The sequence below is a fragment of the Scyliorhinus torazame genome, chromosome 1 (genome assembly GCF_047496885.1).
Source record: "Scyliorhinus torazame isolate Kashiwa2021f chromosome 1, sScyTor2.1, whole genome shotgun sequence".
In the NCBI taxonomy this organism is placed as follows: domain Eukaryota; kingdom Metazoa; phylum Chordata; class Chondrichthyes; order Carcharhiniformes; family Scyliorhinidae; genus Scyliorhinus; species Scyliorhinus torazame.
Window position 1 is genome coordinate 19883405 of NC_092707.1, and position 21228 is coordinate 19904632.

A 21228-nucleotide genomic window follows, 5' to 3' on the forward strand; every position below is an offset into this window, starting at 1 on the left:
GGCAAAGCGTAGTGGGAAGTCAGAAGATTGGGAAGGCTACAAAAACAAACAGAGGATAACAAAGCGAGAAATAAGGAAAGAGAGGATCAAATTTGAAGGTCGGCTAGCCAGTAACATTAGGAATGATAGTAAAAGTTTCTTTAAATACATTAAAAACAAACGGTAGGCAGAAGTTGACATTGGGCAGCTCCAAAATGACGCTGGTAATTTTGTGATGGGAGACAAGGACATAGCTGAGGAACTGAATAAGTACTTTGCGTCAGTCTTCACAGTAGAAGACATGAGTAATATCCCAACAATTCCGGAGAGTCAGGGGGCAGAGTTGAATATGGTAGCCATCACAAAGGAGAAAGTGCTAGAGAAACTAAGAGGTCTAAAAATTGATAAATCTCCAGGCCCAGATGGGCTACATCCTAGAGTTCTAAAGGAGATAGCTGAAGAAATAGTGGAGGCGTTAGTTATGATCTTTCGAAAGTCACTGGAGTCAGGGAAAGTCCCAGAGGATTGGAAAATCGCTGTTGTAACCCCCCTGTTCAAGAAAGGAACAAGGATAAAGATGGAAAATTATAGGCCAATTAGCCTAACCTCGGTTGTTGGCAAGATTCTAGAATCCATTTTAAGGATGAGATTTCTAAATTCTTGGAAGTGCAGGGTCGGATTAGGACAAGTCAGCATGGATTTAGTAAGGGGAGGTCGTGCCTGACAAACCTGTTAGAGTTCTTTGAAGAGATAACAAATAGGTTAGACCAAGGAGAGCCAATGGATGTTATCTATCTTGACTTCCAAAAGGCCTTTGATAAGGTGCCTCACGGGAGACTGCTGCGTAAAATAAGGGCCCATGGTATTCGAGGCAAGGTACTAACATGGGTTGACAATTGGCTGTCAGGCAGAAGGCGGAGAGTTGGGATAAAAGGTTCTTTTTCGGAATGGCAACCGGTGACGAGTGGTGTCCCGCAGGGTTCAGTGTTGGGGCCACAGCTGTTCTCTTTATATATTAACGATCTAGTTGACGGGACTGGGGGCATTCTGGCTAAGTTTGCCGATGATACAAAGATAGGTGGAGGGGCAGGTAGTATGGAGGAGGTGGGGAGGCTGCAGAAAGATTTAGACAGTTTAGGAGAGTGGTCCAACAAATGGCTGATGAAACTCAACGTGGGCAAGTGCGAGGTCTTGCACTTTGGAAAAAAGAATAGAGGCATGGACTATTTTCTAAACGGTGACAAAATTCATAATGCTGAAGTGCAAAGGGACTTGGGAGTCCTAGTCCAGGATTCTCTAAAGGTAAACTTGCAGGTGGAGTCCGTAATTAAGAAAGCAAATGCAATGTTGTCATTCATCTCAAGAGGCTTGGAATATAAAAGCAGGGCTGTACTTCTGAAGCTTTATAAAGCATTAGTTAGGCCCCATTTAGAATACTGTGAGCAATTTTGGGCCCCACACCTCAGGAAGGACATACTGGCACTGGAGCGGGTCCAGCGGAGATTCGCACGGATGATCCCAGGAATGGTAGGCCTAACATACGATGAACGTCTGAGGACCCTGGGATTATATTCATTGGAGTTTAGGAGGTTGAGGGGAGATCTAATAGAAACTTACAAGATAATGAATGGCTTAGATAGGGTGGATGTAGGGAAGTTGTTTCCATTAGCAGGGGAGACTAGGACCTGGGGGCACAGCCTTAGAATAAAAGGGAGTCACTTTAGAACAGAGATGGGGAGAAATTTCTTCAGCCAGAGTGTGGTGGGTCTGTGGAATTCATTGCCACAGAGGGCGGTGGAGGCCGGGACGTTGAGTGTCTTTAAGACAGAAGTTGATGACTTCTGGGTGCGGCGATGACCAGCTAAGTCGCACGTTTCGGCAGCTCCCGGTGGAACGGACTTTTGGGCTCTTAATAGGAGCCCCAGCAGCAATTTTAACGGCTAAAAACACTGTGCGGTAAACCAGAAGGGAATCCCCCCGGACACGTATGGAAAAGGGAGAGGAAAGCGGCCGGATCGCGGAGGATCCTCTAGAGCAGCGGCAAGGAAGGCAAGCTCAAAGCAAGATGGCGTCGGAAGGTGGCCGTTTGATATGGGGCCCGGACCAACAAGAGTTCCTGCGGCGCTGTGTAGAAGAGCTGAAGAAGGAGTTGAAGAAGGAGCTGTTGGCCCCGATATTACAGGCGATTGAAGGGCTAAAAGAGGGGCTAAAGACCCAGGAGCAGGAGCTTCGGGTCGTGAAGGCAAAGGCTGCTGAAAATGAAGACAAAATACAGGGCCTGGTGGTGAAGACAGAGATGCACGAGGCACAGCATAAAAGGTGTGTGGAAAGGCTGGAAGTGCTGGAGAACAATTCGAGGAGGAAGAATTTAAGGGTCCTGGGTCTTCCCGAAGGCGCAGAGGGGGCGGACGTCGGGGCATATGTGAGCACGATGCTTCATTTGCTAATGGGATTGGAGGCCCCGGCGGGCCCTTTGGAGGTGGAGGGAGCTTATCGAGTTATGGCGCGAAGACCGAGGGCTGGAGAAATACCTCGAGCTATAGTGGTGAGGTTTCTCCGCTATAATGACAGAGAGTGCTCCTCAGATGGGCGAAGAAAACTCGGAGCTGTAGGTGGGAGAACGCGGTGATCCGCGTATACCAGGATTGGAGTGCGGAGGTGGCGAGAAGGAGGGCAAGTTTTAATCGGGCTAAGGCGGTGCTTCACAAAAAGAAGGTCAAATTCGGAATGTTGCAGCCGGCACACACCAAGGGAAGCACCACTACTTTGAGACGGCAGAAGAGGCGTGGACATTTATTGTGGACGAGAAGCTGGAATAGGCGGGCGAGAAAAAGAACGTTTGTGACAGTGGTGGGGTGATTATGTGGGGTGAGGGGGGGAAAAAGGGGGAGGGGGTGATTTTTCAAGTTGTTAATCTTGCGACCCTGTAACATTTCTCTCTTCCCCATGTTGTGGTGGTGGTGGGGGGGGGGGATGAGGAACTGTGGGCGCCGGTTATTAGGGGCGGGGCCAAGTGGGAAACGCGGGCTTTGTTCCCGCGCTATGGTAATTATGGCGGGAACAGGGACGCAGGAAGGAGGGGGCCTCGCACAGTGGGCCAGAGGACAAGGGGGAAGCCGAGGTCAGCCAGAGTTTGCTGACTTCTGGGAGCAACATGGGGGGTGCAACTACGCTAGAAAGGGATCTAGCGGAGGGGGGGGGGGGCGTTAACTGGGTTGCTGCTGCTAAGGAGAAGGGGGAGCTGGTATGGGGTGGGGTGGTCGAGGCGGGAGGGCGCCGTCGGGGGGATATACGGGTACGTGGGAACCGGGTGAGGAGCTGGGTTAAAAAAGGGGATGGCTAGTCGACAAGGGGGGGGGGTGGTAAAGAGCCCCCCAACCCGGCTGATCACGTGGAACGTGAGAGGGCTGAACGGGCCGATTAAAAGGGCACGGGTACTCGCACACCTAAAGAAATTAAAGGCAGATGTGGTTATGTTGCAGGAGACGCATCTGAAACTGACAGACCAGGTCAGACTACGTAAAGGATGGGTGGGGCAGGTGTTTCATTCGGGTTTAGACGCGAAGAACAGCGGGGTGGCTATTTTAGTGGGGAAACGGGTACTGTTTGAGGCAAAGACCATAATGGCGGGTAGTGGGGGTAGATACGTGATGGTGAGTGGCAGATTGCAAGGGGAGGCGGTGGTTCTGGTGAACGTATGTGCCCCGAACTGGGATGATGCAAATTTTATGAGGCGTATGTTGGGATGTATCCCGGACCTGGAGGCGGGAAAGTTGGTAATGGGTGGAGACTTTAATACGGTGCTGGACCCAGGGCTGGACCGGTCGAGGTCCAGAACCGGGAGGAGGCCGGCAGTGGCTAGGGTGCTCAAGGACTTCATGGAGCAGATGGGAGGAGTAGACCCCTGGAGACTTAGTAGGCCTAGGAGTAAGGAGTTCTCGTTTTTCTCCTATGTCCACAAAGTATACTCACGGATAGACTTTTTTGTTTTGGGAAGGGCACTGATTCCGAAGGTGACAGGGACGGAATAGACGGCCATAGCTATCTCGGACCACGCTCCACATTGGGTGGACCTGGAGGTAGGAGAGGAAAAAGAACAGCACCCACTCTGGAGAATGGATATGGGATTATTGGCGGATGAGGGGGTATGTTTAAGGGTGAGGGGGTGTATTGAAAGGTACTTGGAGCTGAATGACAATGGGGAGGTTCAGGTGGGAGTGGTCTGGGAGGCGTTGAAGGCAGTGGTTAGAGAGGAACTGATATCCATCAGGGCATATAAAGGAAAGCAGGAGGGTAAGGAAAGGGAGCGGTTGCTGAAAGAACTTTTGAGGGTGGACAGGCAATATGCGGAGGCACCGGAGGAGGGACTGTACAGGGAAAGACAAAGGCTACACGTAGAATTTGACCTGTTGACCACGGGTAATGCAGAGGTACAATGGAGGAGGGCACAGGGTGTACAGTATGAATATGGAGAGAAGGCGAGTCGGTTACTGGCCCACCAACTGAGGAAGAGGGGAGCAGCGAGGGAGATAGGGGGGGTGAGATATGAGGAGGGAGAGATGGAACAGGGAGCGGAGAGAGTGAACGGGGTGTTCAAGGCATTCTATGAAAGGTTGTATAAGGCTCAGCCCCCGGAAGGGAAGGAGAGAATGATGTGTTTCTTCGATCAGCTGGAATTCCCTAAGGTGGAGGAGCAGGAGAGGGCGGGACTGGGAGCACAGATTGAGATGGAGGAGGTCGTGAAAGGGATTGGGAGCATGCAGGCGGGGAAGGCCCCGGGACCAGACGGATTCCCGGTGGAATTTTATAGGAAGTATATGGACTTGCTGGCCCCGCTTTTGACGAGAACCTTTAATGAGGCTAGGGAAAGGGGGCAGCTGCCCCCGACTATGTCGGAGGCAACGATATCGCTCCTTTTAAAGAAGGAAAAAGACCCGCTGCAATGCGGGTCCTACAGGCCCATTTCCCTTTTAAATGTAGATTCTAAGATTCAGGCCAAGGTGATGGCGACGAGGATAGAGGACTGTGTCCCGGGGGTGGTCCATGAGGACCAAACCGGGTTCGTGAAGGGGAGACAGCTGAACACGAACATACGGAGGTTGCTAGGGGTAATGATGATGCCCCCGCCAGAGGGGGAGGCGGAGATAGTGGTGGCGATGGATGCCGAGAAAGCATTCGACAGAGTGGAGTGGGATTATCTGTGGGAGGTGCTGAGGAGATTTGGTTTTGGAGAAGGGTATATCGGATGGGTACAGCTGCTGTATAGGGCCCCGGTGGCGAGTGTGGTCACGAATAGACAGAGGTCTGATTACTTCCGTCTTCATAGAGGGACGAGGCAGGGGTGTCCCCTGTCTCCGTTACTGTTTGCATTGGCGATTGAGCCCCTGGCCATAGCACTGAGGGGTTCCAGGAAGTGAAGGGGAGTGCTTAGGGGAGGAGAAGAACACCGGGTATCTTTGTATGCAGATGATTTATTGCTGCATGTTGCGGACCCAGTGGAGGGGATGCCAGAGATAATGCAGATACTTAGGGAGTTTGGGGATTTTTCGGGGTACAAATTGAACATGGGGAAAAGTGAGTTGTTTGTGGTGCATCCGGGGGAGCAGAGCAGGGGAATAGATGATTTACCGCTGAGGAAGGTAACAAGAGATTTCCGGTACTTAGGGATTCAGATAGCCAGGAATTGGGGAACCTTACACCGGCTTAATTCAACACGATTGGTGGAACAGATGGAGGAGGATTTCAAGAGATGGGACATGGTTTCCCTGTCACTGGCAGGTAGGGTGCAGGCGGTTAAAATGGTAGTCCTCCCGAGATTCCTCTTTGTGTTTCAGTGCCTCCCGGTGATGGTCACGAAGGCTTTTTTCAAGAGAATTGAGAAAGGTGTTATGAGTTGTGTGTGGGCCGGGAAGACCCCGAGAGTGAGGAGGGGGTTCTTGCAGCGTAGTAGGGATGGGGGGGGGGCTGGCACTACCGAGCCTAAGTGATTACTACTGGGCCGCCAATATCTCAATGGTGTGTAAGTGGATGGGAGAAGGGGAGGGAGCGGCGTGGAAGAGATTGGAGATGGCGTCCTGTAAGGGGCCCAGCCTCCAAGCAATGATTTTTTTTTTAAATAATATTTTATTGAAAATTTTTGGTCAACCAACACAGTACATTGTGCATCCTTTACACAACATTGTAACAATACAGATAATAATGACCTTTTTAAATTTAAACAAAAACAACAACAAATAAATAAATATTAAATAACAAAAAATAAAAACTAGCCCTAATTGGCAACTGCCTTGTCTCAGGCCACCCCCCCCCCCCCCCCCCCCAAGTCCTGGGCCGCTGCTGCTGCCTTCTTTGTTCTCCCCTATCTATCTTTCCGCAAGATATTCGACGAACGGTTGCCACCGCCTAGTAAACCCTTGAGCCGACCCCCTTAGGACGAACTTAATCCGCTCTAACTTTATGAACCCCGCCATATCATTTATCCAGGTCTCCACCCCCGGGGGCTTGGCTTCTTTCCACATTAGCAATATTCTGCGCCGGGCTACTAGGGACGCAAAGGCCAAAACATCGGCCTCTTTCGCCTCCTGCACTCCCGGCTCTTGTGCAACCCCAAATATAGCCAACCCCCAGCTTGGTTCGACCCGGACTCCTACTACTTTCGAAAGCACCTTTGTCACCCCCATCCAAAACCCCTGTAGTGCCGGGCATGACCAAAACATATGGGTATGATTCGCTGGGCTTCTCGAGCACCTCGCACACCTATCCTCCACCCCAAAAAATTTACTGAGCCGTGTTCCAGTCATATGTGCCCTGTGTAATACCTTAAACTGAATCAGGCTTAGCCTGGCGCACGAGGACGACTAGTTTACCCTGTTTAGGGCATCTGCCCACATCCCCTCCTCAATCTCCTCCCCTAGCTCTTCTTCCCATTTCCCTTTTAGTTCGTCCATCATAGTCTCCCCTTCGTCTCTCATTTCCCTATATATATCCGACACCTTACCGTCCCCCACCCATTTCTTTGAGATGACTCTGTCCTGCACCTCTTGTGTCGGGAGCTGAGGGAATTCCCTCACCTGTTGCCTCGCAAAAGCCCTCAATTGCATGTACCTGAATGCATTCCCTTGGGGCAACCCATATTTCTCGGTCAGCGCTCCCAGACTCGCAAACTTCCCATCCACAAATAGATCTTTCAATTGCGTTATACCTGCTCTTTGCCACATTCCATATCCCCCATCCATTCCCCCCGGGGCAAACCTATGGTTGTTTCTTATCGGGGACCCCCCCAGTGCTCCGGTCTTTCCCCTATGTCGTCTCCACTGTCCCCAAATCTTCAGTGTAGCTACCACCACCGGACTCGTGGTATAGTTCCTTGGTGAGAACGGCAATGGGGCTGTCACCATAGCCTGCAGGCTGGTCCCCCTACAGGACGCCCTCTCTAATCTCTTCCACGCCGCTCCTTCCTCCTCTCCCATCCACTTACTCACCATTGAAATATTAGCGGCCCAATAATACTCACTTAGGCTCGGTAGTGCCAGCCCCCCCCTATCCCTACTACGCTGTAAGAATCCCTTCCTCACTCTCTGAGTCTTCCCGGCCCAAACAAAACCCATGATACTCTTTTCTATCCTTTTGAAAAAAGCCTTCGTGATCACCACCGGGAGACACTGAAACACAAAGAGGAATCTCGGGAGGACCACCATCTTAACCGCCTGCACCCTCCCTGCCATTGACAATGCTACCATATCCCATCTCTTGAAGTCTTCCTCCATCTGTTCCACCAACCGCGTCAAATTTAGCCTGTGCAATGTGCCCCAATTCTTAGCTATCTGGATCCCCAGGTAACGAAAGTCTCTTGTTACCTTCCTCAACGGTAGGTCTTCTATTTCTCTACTCTGCTCCCCTGGATGCACCACAAACAGCTCACTCTTCCCCATGTTCAATTTATACCCTGAAAAATCCCCAAACTCCCCAAGTATCCGCATTATTTCTGGCATCCCCTCCGCTGGATCCGCCACATATAGTAGCAGATCATCCGCATATAAAGATACCCGGTGTTCTTCTCCTCCCCTAAGTATTCCCCTCCATCCCTTGGAACCTCTCAGCGCTATCGCCAGGGGCTCAATCGCCAGTGCAAACAGTAATGGGGACAGAGGACATCCCTGCCTTGTCCCTCTATGGAGCCGAAAATATGCCGATCCCCGTCCATTCGTGACCACACTCGCCACTGGGGCCCTATACAACAGCTGCACCCATCTAACATACCCCTCTCCGAACCCAAATCTCCTCAACACCTCCCACAGATAATCCCACTCCACTCTATCAAATGCTTTCTCGGCATCCATCGCCACTACTATCTCCGTTTCACCCTCTGGTGGGGCCATCATCATTGCCCCTAACAACCTCCGTATGTTCGTGTTCAGCTGTCTCCCCTTCACAAACCCAGTTTGGTCCTCATGAACCACCCCCGGGACACATTCCTCTATTCTCATTGCCATTACCTTGGCCAAGACCTTGGCATCTACATTGAGGAGGGAGATTGGTCTGTAGGACCCGCATTGTAGCGGATCCTTTTCCTTCTTTAAAAGAAGCGATATCGTTGCTTCTGACATAGTCGGGGGCAGTTGTCCCCTTTCCTTTGCCTCGTTAAAGGTCCTCGTCAGTAGTGGGGCGAGCAAGTCCAAATATTTTCTGTAAAATTCAACTGGGAATCCGTCCGGTCCCGGGGCCTTTCCCGTCTGCATGTTCCTAATTCCTTTCACCACTTCTTCTACCGTGATCTGTGCTCCCAATCCCATCCTTTCCTGCTCTTCCACCTTGGGAATTTCCAGCCGATCCAAAAACTCCATCATTCTCTCCCTCCCATCCGGGGGTTGAGCTTCATACAATTTTTTATAAAATGTCTTAAACACTTCATTCACTCTCTCCGCTCCCCGCTCCGTCTCTCCATCTTCGTCTTTCACCCCCCCTATTTCCCTCGCTGCTCCCCTTTTCCTCAATTGGTGTGCCAGCAATCTGCTCGCCTTCTCTCCATATTCATACTGTACACCCTGCGCCTTCCTCCATTGTGCCTCTGCAGTGCCTGTGGTCAGCAAGTCAAATTCCACATGCAGCCTTTGCCTTTCCCTATACAGTCCCTCCTCCGGTGCTTCCGCATACTGTCTGTCCACCCTCAAAAGTTCTTGCAACAACCGCTCCCGTTCCTTGCTCTCCTGCTTCCCTTTATGTGTCCTTATTGATATAAGCTCCCCCCTAACCACCGCCTTCAACGCCTCCCAGACCACTCCCACCTGAACCTCCCCATTGTCATTGAGTTCCAAGTACTTTTCAATGCATCCCCTCACCCTTAAGCACACCCCCTCATTCGCCATTAGTCCCATGTCCATTCTCCAGGGTGGACGCCCTCTTGTTTCCTCCCCTATCTCCAAGTCTACCCAGTGTGGGGCATGATCCGAAATGGCTATAGCCGTATATTCCGTTCCCCTCACCCTCGGGATCAATGCCCTACCCAACACAAAAAAGTCTATGCGTGAATAGACTTTATGGACATAGGAGAAAAACGAGAACTCCTTACTCCTAGGTCTACTGAATCTCCACGGGTCCACCCCTCCCATCTGCTCCATAAAATCCTTAAGCACCTTGGCTGCTGCCGGCCTCCTACCAGTCCTGGACTTCGACCTATCCAGCCTTGGTTCCAACACCGTGTTAAAGTCTCCCCCCATTATCAGCTTTCCGGTCTCTAGGTCTGGGATGCGTCCTAGCATTCGCCTCATAAAATTGGCATCGTCCCAATTCGGGGCATACACGTTTACCAACACCACCATCTCTCCCTGTAATTTGCCACTCACCATCACGTATCTGCCCCCGTTATCCGCCACTATAGTCTTTGCCTCGAACATTACCCGCTTCCCCACTAATATAGCCACCCCCCTGTTTTTCGCATCCAGCCCCGAATGGAACACCTGCCCTACCCATCCTTTGCGCAACCTAACCTGATCTATCAGTTTCAGGTGCGTTTCCTGTAACATGACCACATCTGCTTTAAGTTTCTTAAGGTGTGCGAGTACTCGTGCCCTCTTTATCGGCCCGTTAAGCCCCCTCACGTTCCACGTGATCAGCCGAGTTGGGGGGCTTCCCACCCCCCCTCCCTTGCCGGTTAGCCATCATCTTTTTCCAGCTTCTCGCCCAGTTCCCACGCAGCTGTATTTCTCCCAGACGGTGCCCCCCCGCCCATCCTTTCCCGTACCCACTCCCCCCTTTCCCCAGCAGCAGGAACCCAGTAATTCCCCCCCCCCCCCCCCCCTCCCGCTAGACCCCCCGCTAGCGTAATTACTCCCCCCATGTTGCTCCCAGAAGTCAGCAAACTCTGGCTGACCTCGGCTTCCCCCCGTGATCACGGCTCGCCCCGTGCGGCGCCCCCTCCTTCCTGCTTCTCTATTCCCGCCATAATTATCATAGCGCGGGAACCAAGCCCGCGCCTCTCCCTCGGCCCCGCCTCCCATGGCCAACGCCCCATCTGCTCTCCCTCCCCACCTCCCCCCATCACCACCTGTGGGAGAAAGAAAAGTTACCATACCGCAGGATTAATCATACAATCCCTCTTCGCCCCCCCCCCCCACTCGTCCCACCACTTTGTCCAAACGTTCATTTTCGTTGTCCAATTATTCCAATTTTTCTTCTACAATAAAAGTCCACGCTTCATCCGCCGTCTCAAAGTAGTGGTGCCTCCCTTGATATGTGACCCACAGTCTTGCCGGTTGCAGCATTCCAAACTTTATCTTTTTTTGTGAAGTACCGCTTTGGCCCGATTAAAGCTCGCCCTCCTTCTCGCCACCTCCGCACTCCAATCTTGATAGACGCGGATCACCGCGTTCTCCCATTTACTACACCGAGTTTTCTTCGCCCATCTAAGGACCATTTCTCTATCCTTAAAACGGAGAAATCTCACCACTATGGCTCTGGGAGCTTCTCCTGCTCTCGATCCTCGCACCATAACTCGGTATACTCCCTCCACCTCCAGCGGACCCGTCGGGGCCTCCACTCCCATTAACGAGTGCAGCATCGTGCTCACATATGCCCCGACGTCCGCCCCCTCCACACCTTCAGGAAGGCCAAGAATCCTCAAGTTGTTCCTCCTTGCGTTATTTTCCAGTGCCTCCAACCTCTCCACAGATCGTTTCTGGCGTGCCTCCTGTATCTCCGACTTCACCACCAGGCCCTGTATATCGTTTTCATTCTCTGCTGCTTTCGCCTTCACGACCCGAAGCTCCTGCTCCTGGGTCTTTTGTTCCTCTTTCAGCCCTTCAATCGCCTGTAATATCGGGGCCAACAACTCTTTCTTCATTTCCTTTTTTATCTCCTCCACGCAGCGTTTCAAAAACTCTTGTTGTTCAGGGCCCCATATGAAACTGCCACCTTCCGACGCCATCTTGGTTTCTGCTTGCCTTCCTTGCCGCTGCTCCAAAGGATCCGCTGCAATCCGGCCACTTTCCTCTCCTTTTTCCATCCGTGTCCAGGGGGAACACCCTTCTGGTTTACCGCACGGTGTTTTCAGCCGTTAAAATTGCCGTTGGGGCTCCTATCAAGAGCCCAAAAGTCAGTTTCACAGGGAGCTGCCGAAACGTGCGACTCAGCTGGTCATCGCCGCACCCGGAAGTCGCCTACAAGCAATGATGACGGCGCCGTTGCCGTTCTCCCCGAAGAAATACACCACAAGCCCAGTGGTGGAGCAACATTAAAAATTTGGGGGCAGTGGAGACGGCATAGGGGAAGGACGGGAGCCTCGGTGCGGTCCACGATAAGAAATAACCATAGGTTTGTCCCGGGGAGAATGGATGGGGGATTTGGAGCATGGCAAAGAGCTGGGGTAGTGCAACTGAGGGATCTGTTCGTAGATGGGATGTTTGCGAGTCTGGGAGCGCTGACGGAAAAATATGGGTTGCCCCAAGGGAATGCATTTCGGTATATGCAACTAAGGGCTTTTGCGAGGCAACAGGTGAGGGAATTCCCGCAGCTCCTGACGCAGGAGGTGCAGGATAGAGTGATCTCAGAGACATGGGTGGGGGATGGTAGGGTGTCTGATATATACAGGGAAATGAGGGACGAGGGGGAGATCATGGTAGATGAGCTGAAAGGGAAATGGGAAGAAGAGCTGGGGGAAGAGATTGAGGAGGGGCTGTGGGCTGATGCCCTACGTAGGGTAAACTCGTCGTCCTCGTGTGCCAGGCTAAGCCTGATACAATTCAAGGTTCTCCACAGGGCGCATATGACTGGAGTACGGCTCAGTAAATTTTTCGGGGTAGAGGATAGGTGTGGGAGATGCTCGAGGAGCCCAGCGAACCACACCCACATGTTCTGGTCATGTCCGGCACTACAGGGGTTCTGGTTGGGGGAGGCGAAGGTGCTTTCGAAGGTGGTGGGGGTCCGGATCGAGCCAGGCTGGGGGTTGGCTATATTCGGGGTTGCAGAAGAGCCGGGAGTGCAGGAGGCGAAAGAGGCTGATGTTTTGGCCTTTGCGTCCCTAGTAGCCCGGCGAAGGATATTGCTTATGTGGAAGGAAGCCAAACCCCCGGGTGTGGAGACCTGGATAAATGACATGGTAGGGTTTATAAAACTAGAACGGATGAAGTTCGCATTAAGGGGTTCAGCTCAAGGGTTCACCAGGCGGTGGCAACCGTTCATTAACTACCTCACAGAACGATAGAGGGAATGGGAAGGCAACAGCAGCAACCCAGGGGGGAGAGGGGGGGGGGGGTAGAGAGGGGGTGGGGGGGAGAGAGGGGGGGAGAGAGTGGTGGGGGGAGGACTCGGGCGGGTTCTCAGGGATGTCTCTGTATATGTATAGATATTTGTACTAGGTAATGTATATTGGATTGTTGGATTGTATTTTTGGAGAGTAATTATTTTTGATAAGGCAGTTGCCATTTAGTTTTTTGTTTATATATTATTTATTTATTTGTTAAAAACTGGCCACTGTTATTTATATTGCTTTATTGTTGTTAAAAAGGAAAAACTTTGTCCTGTTATGTTTGGCCAAAAAATTTGAATAAAATATATTTTTTTTAAAAGATAGAAGTTGATAAATTCTTGATTTCTCGAGGAATTAAGGGCTATGGAGAGAGAGCGGGTAAATGGAGTTGAAATCAGCCATGATTGAATGGCGGAGTGGACTCGATGGGCCGAATGGCCTTACTTCCGCTCCTATGTCTTATGGTCAGTATTTCAGAGGCTGCAATCATAAGTTCTAAGTTTGCATCAGGTGTACAAGTTTCATTTTCCACATTTTAAAAGATAATATGGCCGGATTTCACTAAAATATCAATTATTTTTATTGAGCTATTGTGAAAACATTAATTGTAAATATTGAGTTCAACATCGGCATTCTGTTGGTTTGTTTTGTACTAACAACAAGTTTTGCCTCTTTGCAGAAAACCTGTGCAGATACGCGGTGCCCTGCTTGATTGGAATTGGCAGAGCGTTTGGACGATACAGTAACACGGACGAATCCCTCCTTTCAAAGCTGTTTCCCAAAATAACACCACAATCACTCAAAGCTCCCCATGAGATGGATGGACTGAGGCGTCGCTCCTTCAATGATTTTCGATCGATCCTGCCGAGCTCCCTTCTGACGGCCTGCCAATCGTGTGATAGCCTACGACACAAAACCAATAGTGTGACCAATGTCTCCCAGGTTAAAAAAAACAATTCAATTTTAGTGTTTGCTGTGAGCGTTAAGTTTGTGAAAGATGTCGTCTCCCTTTCGTCACTATTAAATTCATGTGGATTGGCCGGGTCGCAAACTTATAAAATTTGGGAAGTGCTTTTTAGTTGCAAAAGCAAAGTTTTCTGCAAAATAAACTTTTGTACTATAGAAGAAAATAAAAATACTGATAAACTAGAGTTTGTATTGGGAAATTATAAGAGATAGTTTTTTTTGCCGACTCCATTCATAAGTGCACTGTTTAGTCCTGAAGCATTCACTTTTGTCCCCAAGTGTAATACCCTGTATGTGCTGAATCAGCTGCTATTACCACATTTTTTGATACAGTTGCTTCACTTCAGTTTGCAGTTTTTTGCATGTAATTGTTCTTTTTAAAAAAAAATATTGCAGGCAAGCCCTGAGCGCGCTGCTGGTCTGAGTTCACCTGGACGGTCCAATTTGCATTATTTTGAAGGTAAGGTGCAGCATCTTTTAATGTCGCAAAGGTTGCATCAGCGTTTTTTAAAAAACTGGAGCTGTTTAAAATGCGCTGACTTATGTTGTGATAGTGCGGTGTCAATGAATGATTAATTTGATTTTATTTATTGTCACATGTACCGAAGTAAAGTGAAAAGTATTTTTCTGTGGCCAAGGGAACGTACACAGTACATACATAGTAGACAAAAAAAGAATAATCAACAGAGAACATTGACAAACGGTACATCGATAAACAGTAATTGGTTACAGTGCAGAACAAGGGGCCAAACAAAGCAAATACATGAGCAAGAGCAGCATAGGGCGTCGTGAATAGTGTTCTTGCAGGGAACAGATCAGTCCGAAGGGGAGTCGTTGAGGAGTCTAGTAGCTGTGGGGAAGAAGCTGTTCCTATGTCTGGATGTGCGGGTCTTCAGACCTCTGTACTTTCTGCCTGATGGAAGGATCTGGAAGAGGGCAAAGCCTGGGTGGGAGGGGTCTCTGACAATGCTGTCTGCCTTCCTGAGGCAGTGGGAAGTGTAGACAGAATCAACGGGAGGGTGGCAAGCTTGTGTGATGCGTTGGGCTGAATTCACCACACTCTGCAGTCAGTATATATCAAAATATAATATTTCAAAAACACAAATTTGTTAAAGGCAAGTCATGTTCGACTAATAGCTGAGTAAAGTGACCAATTGAATAGAGAAACGGAGTGCTAAATAACACATTCTTGTATAGACTGTGAGAAGCCATTAATCATGTCTTATTGTGACCGTAGCCATTAAAGCTGAACATGCCCGATCTCAGATTGCAATCCTTCTCAGCTGATCATAATTTTTTTTTCTGTACTGTCAAAACATGGAAGGAAAGCTACTGAACACAAAAGCACAGGACTCCAGTAATAGCTATTAAAATGTGAAGAATTAAAATGTTGATTAAAAGAAAAGATAAAACTTAAATGCACAAGATAAAAGATACACAGCTAGAGGTGCACAATAAAACTCCTTTGTTATCCAAACCGAGGAATTGCTTTCAGTTCAAGCAGAAGCACAATCCACTAGTTCCCAGAACCCAGCCATGCTGATGTGGTTTTCCAAAGGGAGGTCCAAGGGTGGAATTTCCCCCAAATCTGGCAGCGTCTTGTTCAGACTGGAAACTGGCGTGAGATAGGCAGCTGAGTGTTCACTTCTGACTTTCTGGCCGATTATTGGGGTATGACTTCCGCCTGCGAACAACAACACTCTTTCCCCCCCCTCCTCTTCCCCCCCCCCCCCCCCCCAATGCAAATGTTCTCTGCCACCTTTGATGCTCTTTTGAAATGCAACGGCTACGAGTCAATTTCAAAACCTAAATCCTTTTCCCCAATGCAAATTTTAGATCTACTCTGTTAAGACCCATCATTTAAAAAAACTACATTTAGAGTACCCAATTCGTTTTTCCAATTAGGGGGAAATTTAGCGTGGCTAATCCGCCTACCCTGCACATCTTTGGGTTGTGGGGGCGAAACCCACGCAAACACGGGGGGAATGTGCAAACTCCCCACGGACAGTGACCCAGAGCCGGGATCGAACCTGGGACCTCGGCGCCGTGAGGCATCAATGCTAACCCACTGCGCCACCGGTCCTGTTGAGTCCCATCATAAGGCCTTGTTATAAAAGGGTCACCTGGACACGAAACGTTAGCTCTTTTCTCTCCCTACAGATGCTGCCGGACCTGCTGAGATTTTCCAGCAATTTCCCCCTGTATTTTTAATTGCTCTTGGAAGAAGTTGGGTTAGATTCTAATCTCCTGAGTAATCAAGAATCTTGACTTTCTGTGCTGTAGGTTCGTACCTCCCCGACGGCAGTGCTGTGGATCCTCATTATTACTTCACCACCATTAGCTCGAGCTTCTCTGTCTCTCCGCTGTTTACTGGCTGCAGTACAAAAGAATTTCATATTCCGCTATTGTACCTCCGCCAGCTACTTCAAATGGTATGTACAGTCTTGAAATCCATCTTTTTGATGACGCTTTCAAATATCTCTCCACTTAGTGTGCTATCTGCACCCGTATCACCGAATTGTTACAGCGGAGAATGAGGCCATTTGGCCCATCATATTTGCACCAGCACTCCGTGTGATGATATGCATAATGTAAGTTTGCACATAATGTTATGCACGACCTCCGACCATTAGGTGACATTAAACTCATCATGTCACCAGGTAATCCGGGAGTTGGGAGTTGGTCGTGCTGGGAGATAACACGTTTTTGCAGTAGTTCTACGAGATGTTGTTTCGTGTTATTTGATTGTTAGTTGATTTATGCTAGTTATCTTACCACACAGTTTGTTATGTAATAAATTATTTTAACCTACATGTTCTGTAGTTCAGCGTTCACTTCGGTCAGTCTACAGAACATGACACTCCGAATGAGCAATTCACTTAGTGCCAGTCTCACATATTCTCCCTGTAACCCGGCACATAATTCCTTTTCAGATAACAGTCCAATTCCCTTTTGAATGCTGCTTCCACCACACACTCAGGCAGTGCATTCCAGACCTAACTTCTCGCTGCGTGAAATTGTTTTTTTCTAATATCATCTTTGTATATGTGCATTCTTGAAGCCCATCTTTTGATAAAGCTTTCACACATCCCTCCCACTTACATTGTGCTGACTGCTCCCCTATCTTTTTCTGTTTGTGAAACATAAAAATATTATTTTTGTGAAAGGAATAATAACTCCAGTGTTTTTGAGCTTTGCGACTGCACACGCCCGGCTATGTTCATTGGAATATATTATAAATCTGGTTTAACACAGTGGGCTAAACAGCTGGCTTGTAATGCAGAAAAATGCCAGCAGCGCGGGTTCAATTCCCGTATGGCCTCCCCGAACAGGCGCCGGAATGTGGCGACTAGGGGCTTTTCACAGTAATTTCATTGAAGCCTACTTGTGACAATAAGCTGTTAATATTATTATAATAATCCATATCCTCACTCAGAAAGAGTATAGTCTTCAAGTACAATGGGCAGCACGGTAGCATTGTGGATAGCACAATTGCTTCACAGCTCCAGGGTCCCAGGTTCGATTCCGGCTTGGGTCACTGTCTGTGCGGAGTCTGCACATCCTCTCCGTGTGTGCGTGGGTTTCCTCCGGGTGCTCCAGTTTCCTCCCACAGTCCAAAGATGTGCAGGTTAGGTGGATTGGCCATGATAAATTGCCCTTAGTGTTGGATGGGGTTTCTGGGTTACGGGGATAGGTGGAGGTGTTGACCTTGGGTAGGGTGCTCTTTCCAAGAGCCGTTCTAGACTCGATGGGCCGAATGGCCTCCTTCTGCACTGTAAATTCTATGATGATAAAACATTACCCTCTATGTACATTTCCTCTGTTAACCGTTCCATTATAAATTCCTGAATCACTGGGGCTGGTTTAGCACACTGGGCTAAATAGCTGGCTTTTAAAGCAGACCAAGGCAGGCCAGCAGCACGTTTCAATTCCCATACCGGCCTCCCCGAACAGGTACCGGAATGTGGCGACTAGGGGCTTTTCACAGTAACTTCATTTGAAGCCTACTTGTGACAATAAGTGATTTTTTTTTTTCAATGTGTATAATACCGACAGACACTTGTCATGCACACAGGTAGCTGGAGCGTCAGCGCTCGTAATTGCAACATGATGATTTTTTAGTAGGAATATGAGTATGAGAATTTATAAATGCAAGTGCAGAATTTATGAGTTTGGAATGGGGTTGAATTATGCCTGTATACCCAAGTTCAATTGTTTGCTGACTTCTAACACTGCCTCACCTGAATAATACTTTTTGTCCAATCTCTCCATTTGCGAGAGCTGTTCACTTCGAGCACCAGAAAACAAGGGTGTGGATTTCTTTAATCCTATCTTCTCATTTTTATTTTGGTTTTATTGAAGGGCAAGACTAAAATGAGCTTGCCCTGGACCCTGAATGCTGGATTTCAGTTTTTCTAATGGGGGCAGCACGGTGGTTAGCACTGTTGTTTCTCCGCGCCAGGGTCCCGGGTTCGATTACTCGCTTGGGTCACTGTCTGCGGAGTCGGCACGTTCTCGCCGTGTCTGCATGGGTTTTTGTCCGGGTGCTCCGGTTTCTTCCCACAGTCCAAAGATGTGCAGGTTAGGTGGATTGACCACGCTAAATTACCCTTGGTGTCCAAAAACGTTTGGGTGGGATTACTGGGTTACGGGGATGGGGTAGCGGTGTGGGCTCAGGTTGCGTGCTTTTTCCAAGGACCAGGCGCACTTGACAGGCTGAATGGCCTCCTTCTGCACTGTAAATTCTATGAAAAACCTTGTGCCCCCCCCACAGGTGACTGTGTAACCCCTGTTTGTTCGATTGCCCGATTCATTTTATGACTGAATTTTCTTTCCATATTTCTTCCCCTAGGTGAAGCGAATCGTAGCTGAGGCAGTTTTGAAAACACTGGATGCAACATTGGCCGAGGTTACCGAGGTGAAAAATCACTCATTGCGTTGGAATTGTACTGTTGTGTTTATGAATCCAGATTAAAATGGTTGAAAGTGAAAGGATTGGGACGGGGCCCAGAGACCATAGTGGATTGCCCACTGCCATCTCATTTCTAGGATCTGGGTTCAAACCCTAAACGGAATAAAGGGACAAAATCCAGTTCGATGTTCAAGTCATCACCTAACTTCCTAATTGGCACAAAGGACTAGTTTCCCGGCTGCCCAGGATCTGTGGCTCAATATCCATGTTGAAGTCAGCCACCTCTGAAGGAGCTCACAGGATGGGTGGAATGAAAGGAACAACCGTGCTGGTGCATCTCCGAGAGCTGTTCTGAAAAGGGGATTGAGACACAATGCTGGAGCAGAGTTGCACTCTGACATCTTGAGGTCAATTTCTGCCGTCTGTAAGCTCATGTGAATTCTGCTTCTGGCTACCAGGTGTGCAGAGGAGGCAGAGCCTCTGTCTGGATGCCCTCTTTATGCATGTTATCACGCCGGAGAGTCCCATCAAGTGCTTAATACCTGGCAGTTGCACACATTGTGCGCTGGATAGTGATCCCCAGTTTTCAGGATCTGCCTCACGATTTCTCACCTGATCGAGATGGTGGCAGTTCAGTTTGCTCAGTGTTTTACCTGTGCTATTGGTGGTGTTGCTGCCAATTTACTCTGTGCTGGCCTTGTGTTCATTACCTTTGCTGCCTGTTCCAATTGCAGTTATAGGTAAATAATAATTACAATCTGTTTATTGTCACAAGTAGGCTTACATTAACCCTGCAATGAAGTTACTGTGAAAATTCCTTAGTCGCCACATTCCGCCATCTGTACGGGTACACAGAGGGAGAATTCAGAATTCTCAGCTGGTACGGGAACTGAACCCATGCTGCTGGCCTTGTCCTGCATCACAAACCAGCTGTCTAGCCCACTGAGCTAGATCAGTCCCAATGAGCCACCGACAATATCACACCCGCAGCATCTGAACTGCCAACAGCAAGGCGTCAAAATACTCAAGAGGAAGAAAACCCATTGTGCTTTTGTAAGAATTGCACACTATTAAGGTTGTGGCTATATCGGGGCTGGAGTGGGTGCTCAAATTGGAAGTCCTCTGTTTTCCCAGCAATGATTGATATTTCCTTGAGTGCAAAGTTCACCCTGAACGAACTTTCCTCTTTGCGAAGAAGATAATTCCGTTTGTGCCGATTAACCATTGGGCAGCCACGGAGTGCACTCACACCTGATGTCAAAGTTGAAATCAAATGCACCAGAAGCTGTTGTGTAGAATTACTGAGATAGACCTCCGGTTGCGGCGATGACCAGCTAAGCCGCACGTTTCGGCACCTCCCGTTTCAACGGACTTTTGGGCTCTTATCGGGAGCCCCAACGGAAATTTTTTGCGGCCAAACCCAGTGTGAGGTGACAAAGGAAGGAGTCCCCCCGGGTGTGGATGGAAAGGAGCGACAGTAGTGGCCAGATTGCGGAGGATCCTCTGGAGCAGCGGCAGGGAAGAGAAGGGAGAAGCAAGATGGTGGCCGAGGGAGCCCAGATGGTATGGGGCCCGGAACAGCAGGAGTTCCTCCGATGTCAGGTGCTGGCGCGATGTTACTGGCAATCGAGGGACTAAAGGAAACACAAAAGGTCCAGGCGATGGAGCTCTGTGGAGTGAAGGCAAAGGCAGCCGAGAACAAAGACGAGATACAGGGCCTGGTGGTAAAAACGGAGACGCACGAGGCACTACTCAAGAGGTGTATAGAAAGGCTGGAAGCCCTGGAGAACAGCTCGAGGAGGAAGAACCTACGGATTTTAGGGCTCCCCGAAGGAACAGAGGGAGCTGATGCTGGGGCGTATGTGAGTACGATGCTCCATACTCTAATGGGAGCTGAGGCCCCAACGGGCCCCCTGGAAGTGGAGGGAGCGTACCGGGTCCTCGTGAGAAGACCAAAGGCAGGGGAAACACCAAGAGCAATAGTGGTGAAGTTCCATCGCTACAGGGACAGGGAGATGGTCCCTGAGCTGGGCTAAGAAGACACGGAGTAGCAAGTGGGAGAACGCGGTGATGCGCGCGTATCAAGACTGGAGTGCGGAGGTGGCGAGAAGGAGGGCGAGTTTCAACCGGGCCAAGGCGGTGCTCCATAGGAAGAAAGTCAAATTTGGGATGCTGCAGCCGGCGGGATTGTGGGTCACACATCAGGGCAAACACCACTACTTCGAGACGGCGGAGGAGGCATGGACATTTATTCAGGAAGAGAAATTGGACTAGACTTGAGAAATTGCTCGGAGAGGGGTAGCGAGGTGGTGGCACAGAAATGTAAAGTGGGGAGAGGGGAGGGCTAATGTATAATAATGTTGGACGGGGAATTTTTCTCCCCCTGATGTGAGGGACATGAAGAAATGTGGGCGCCGGTGGAAAAGGGGACAGGGAAGGGGAATGAGGGAACTGTGCCATTAGGGGCAGGGCCGAGAGGAAGGCGCGGGTATTTTCCCGCGCTATGGAAACTATGGCGGGGAAAAGGGCGCAGGAAGGAAGGGAGCCTCCCACGCAGGGAGGTCAAAGGATGAACGGGGGGAAGCCGAGGTCAGCCAGAGTTAGCTGACTTCCGGAAGCAATATGGGGG

General features: G+C 49.6%; 1 protein-coding gene across 1 annotated transcript in view; it reads left to right on the plus strand.

Annotated features, from left to right (window-relative positions):
- The window catches only part of pi4kab (phosphatidylinositol 4-kinase, catalytic, alpha b), a 345324-nt gene that overhangs the window by 40437 nt on the left and 283659 nt on the right, over nucleotides 1-21228 (plus strand). The window contains exons 6-9 of the mRNA XM_072473986.1: nucleotides 13401-13663; nucleotides 14084-14147; nucleotides 15971-16119; nucleotides 18540-18605. Of these exons, the coding sequence (XP_072330087.1) occupies nucleotides 13401-13663; nucleotides 14084-14147; nucleotides 15971-16119; nucleotides 18540-18605 (542 nt within the window). The remainder of the gene's footprint in view (nucleotides 1-13400; nucleotides 13664-14083; nucleotides 14148-15970; nucleotides 16120-18539; nucleotides 18606-21228) is intronic.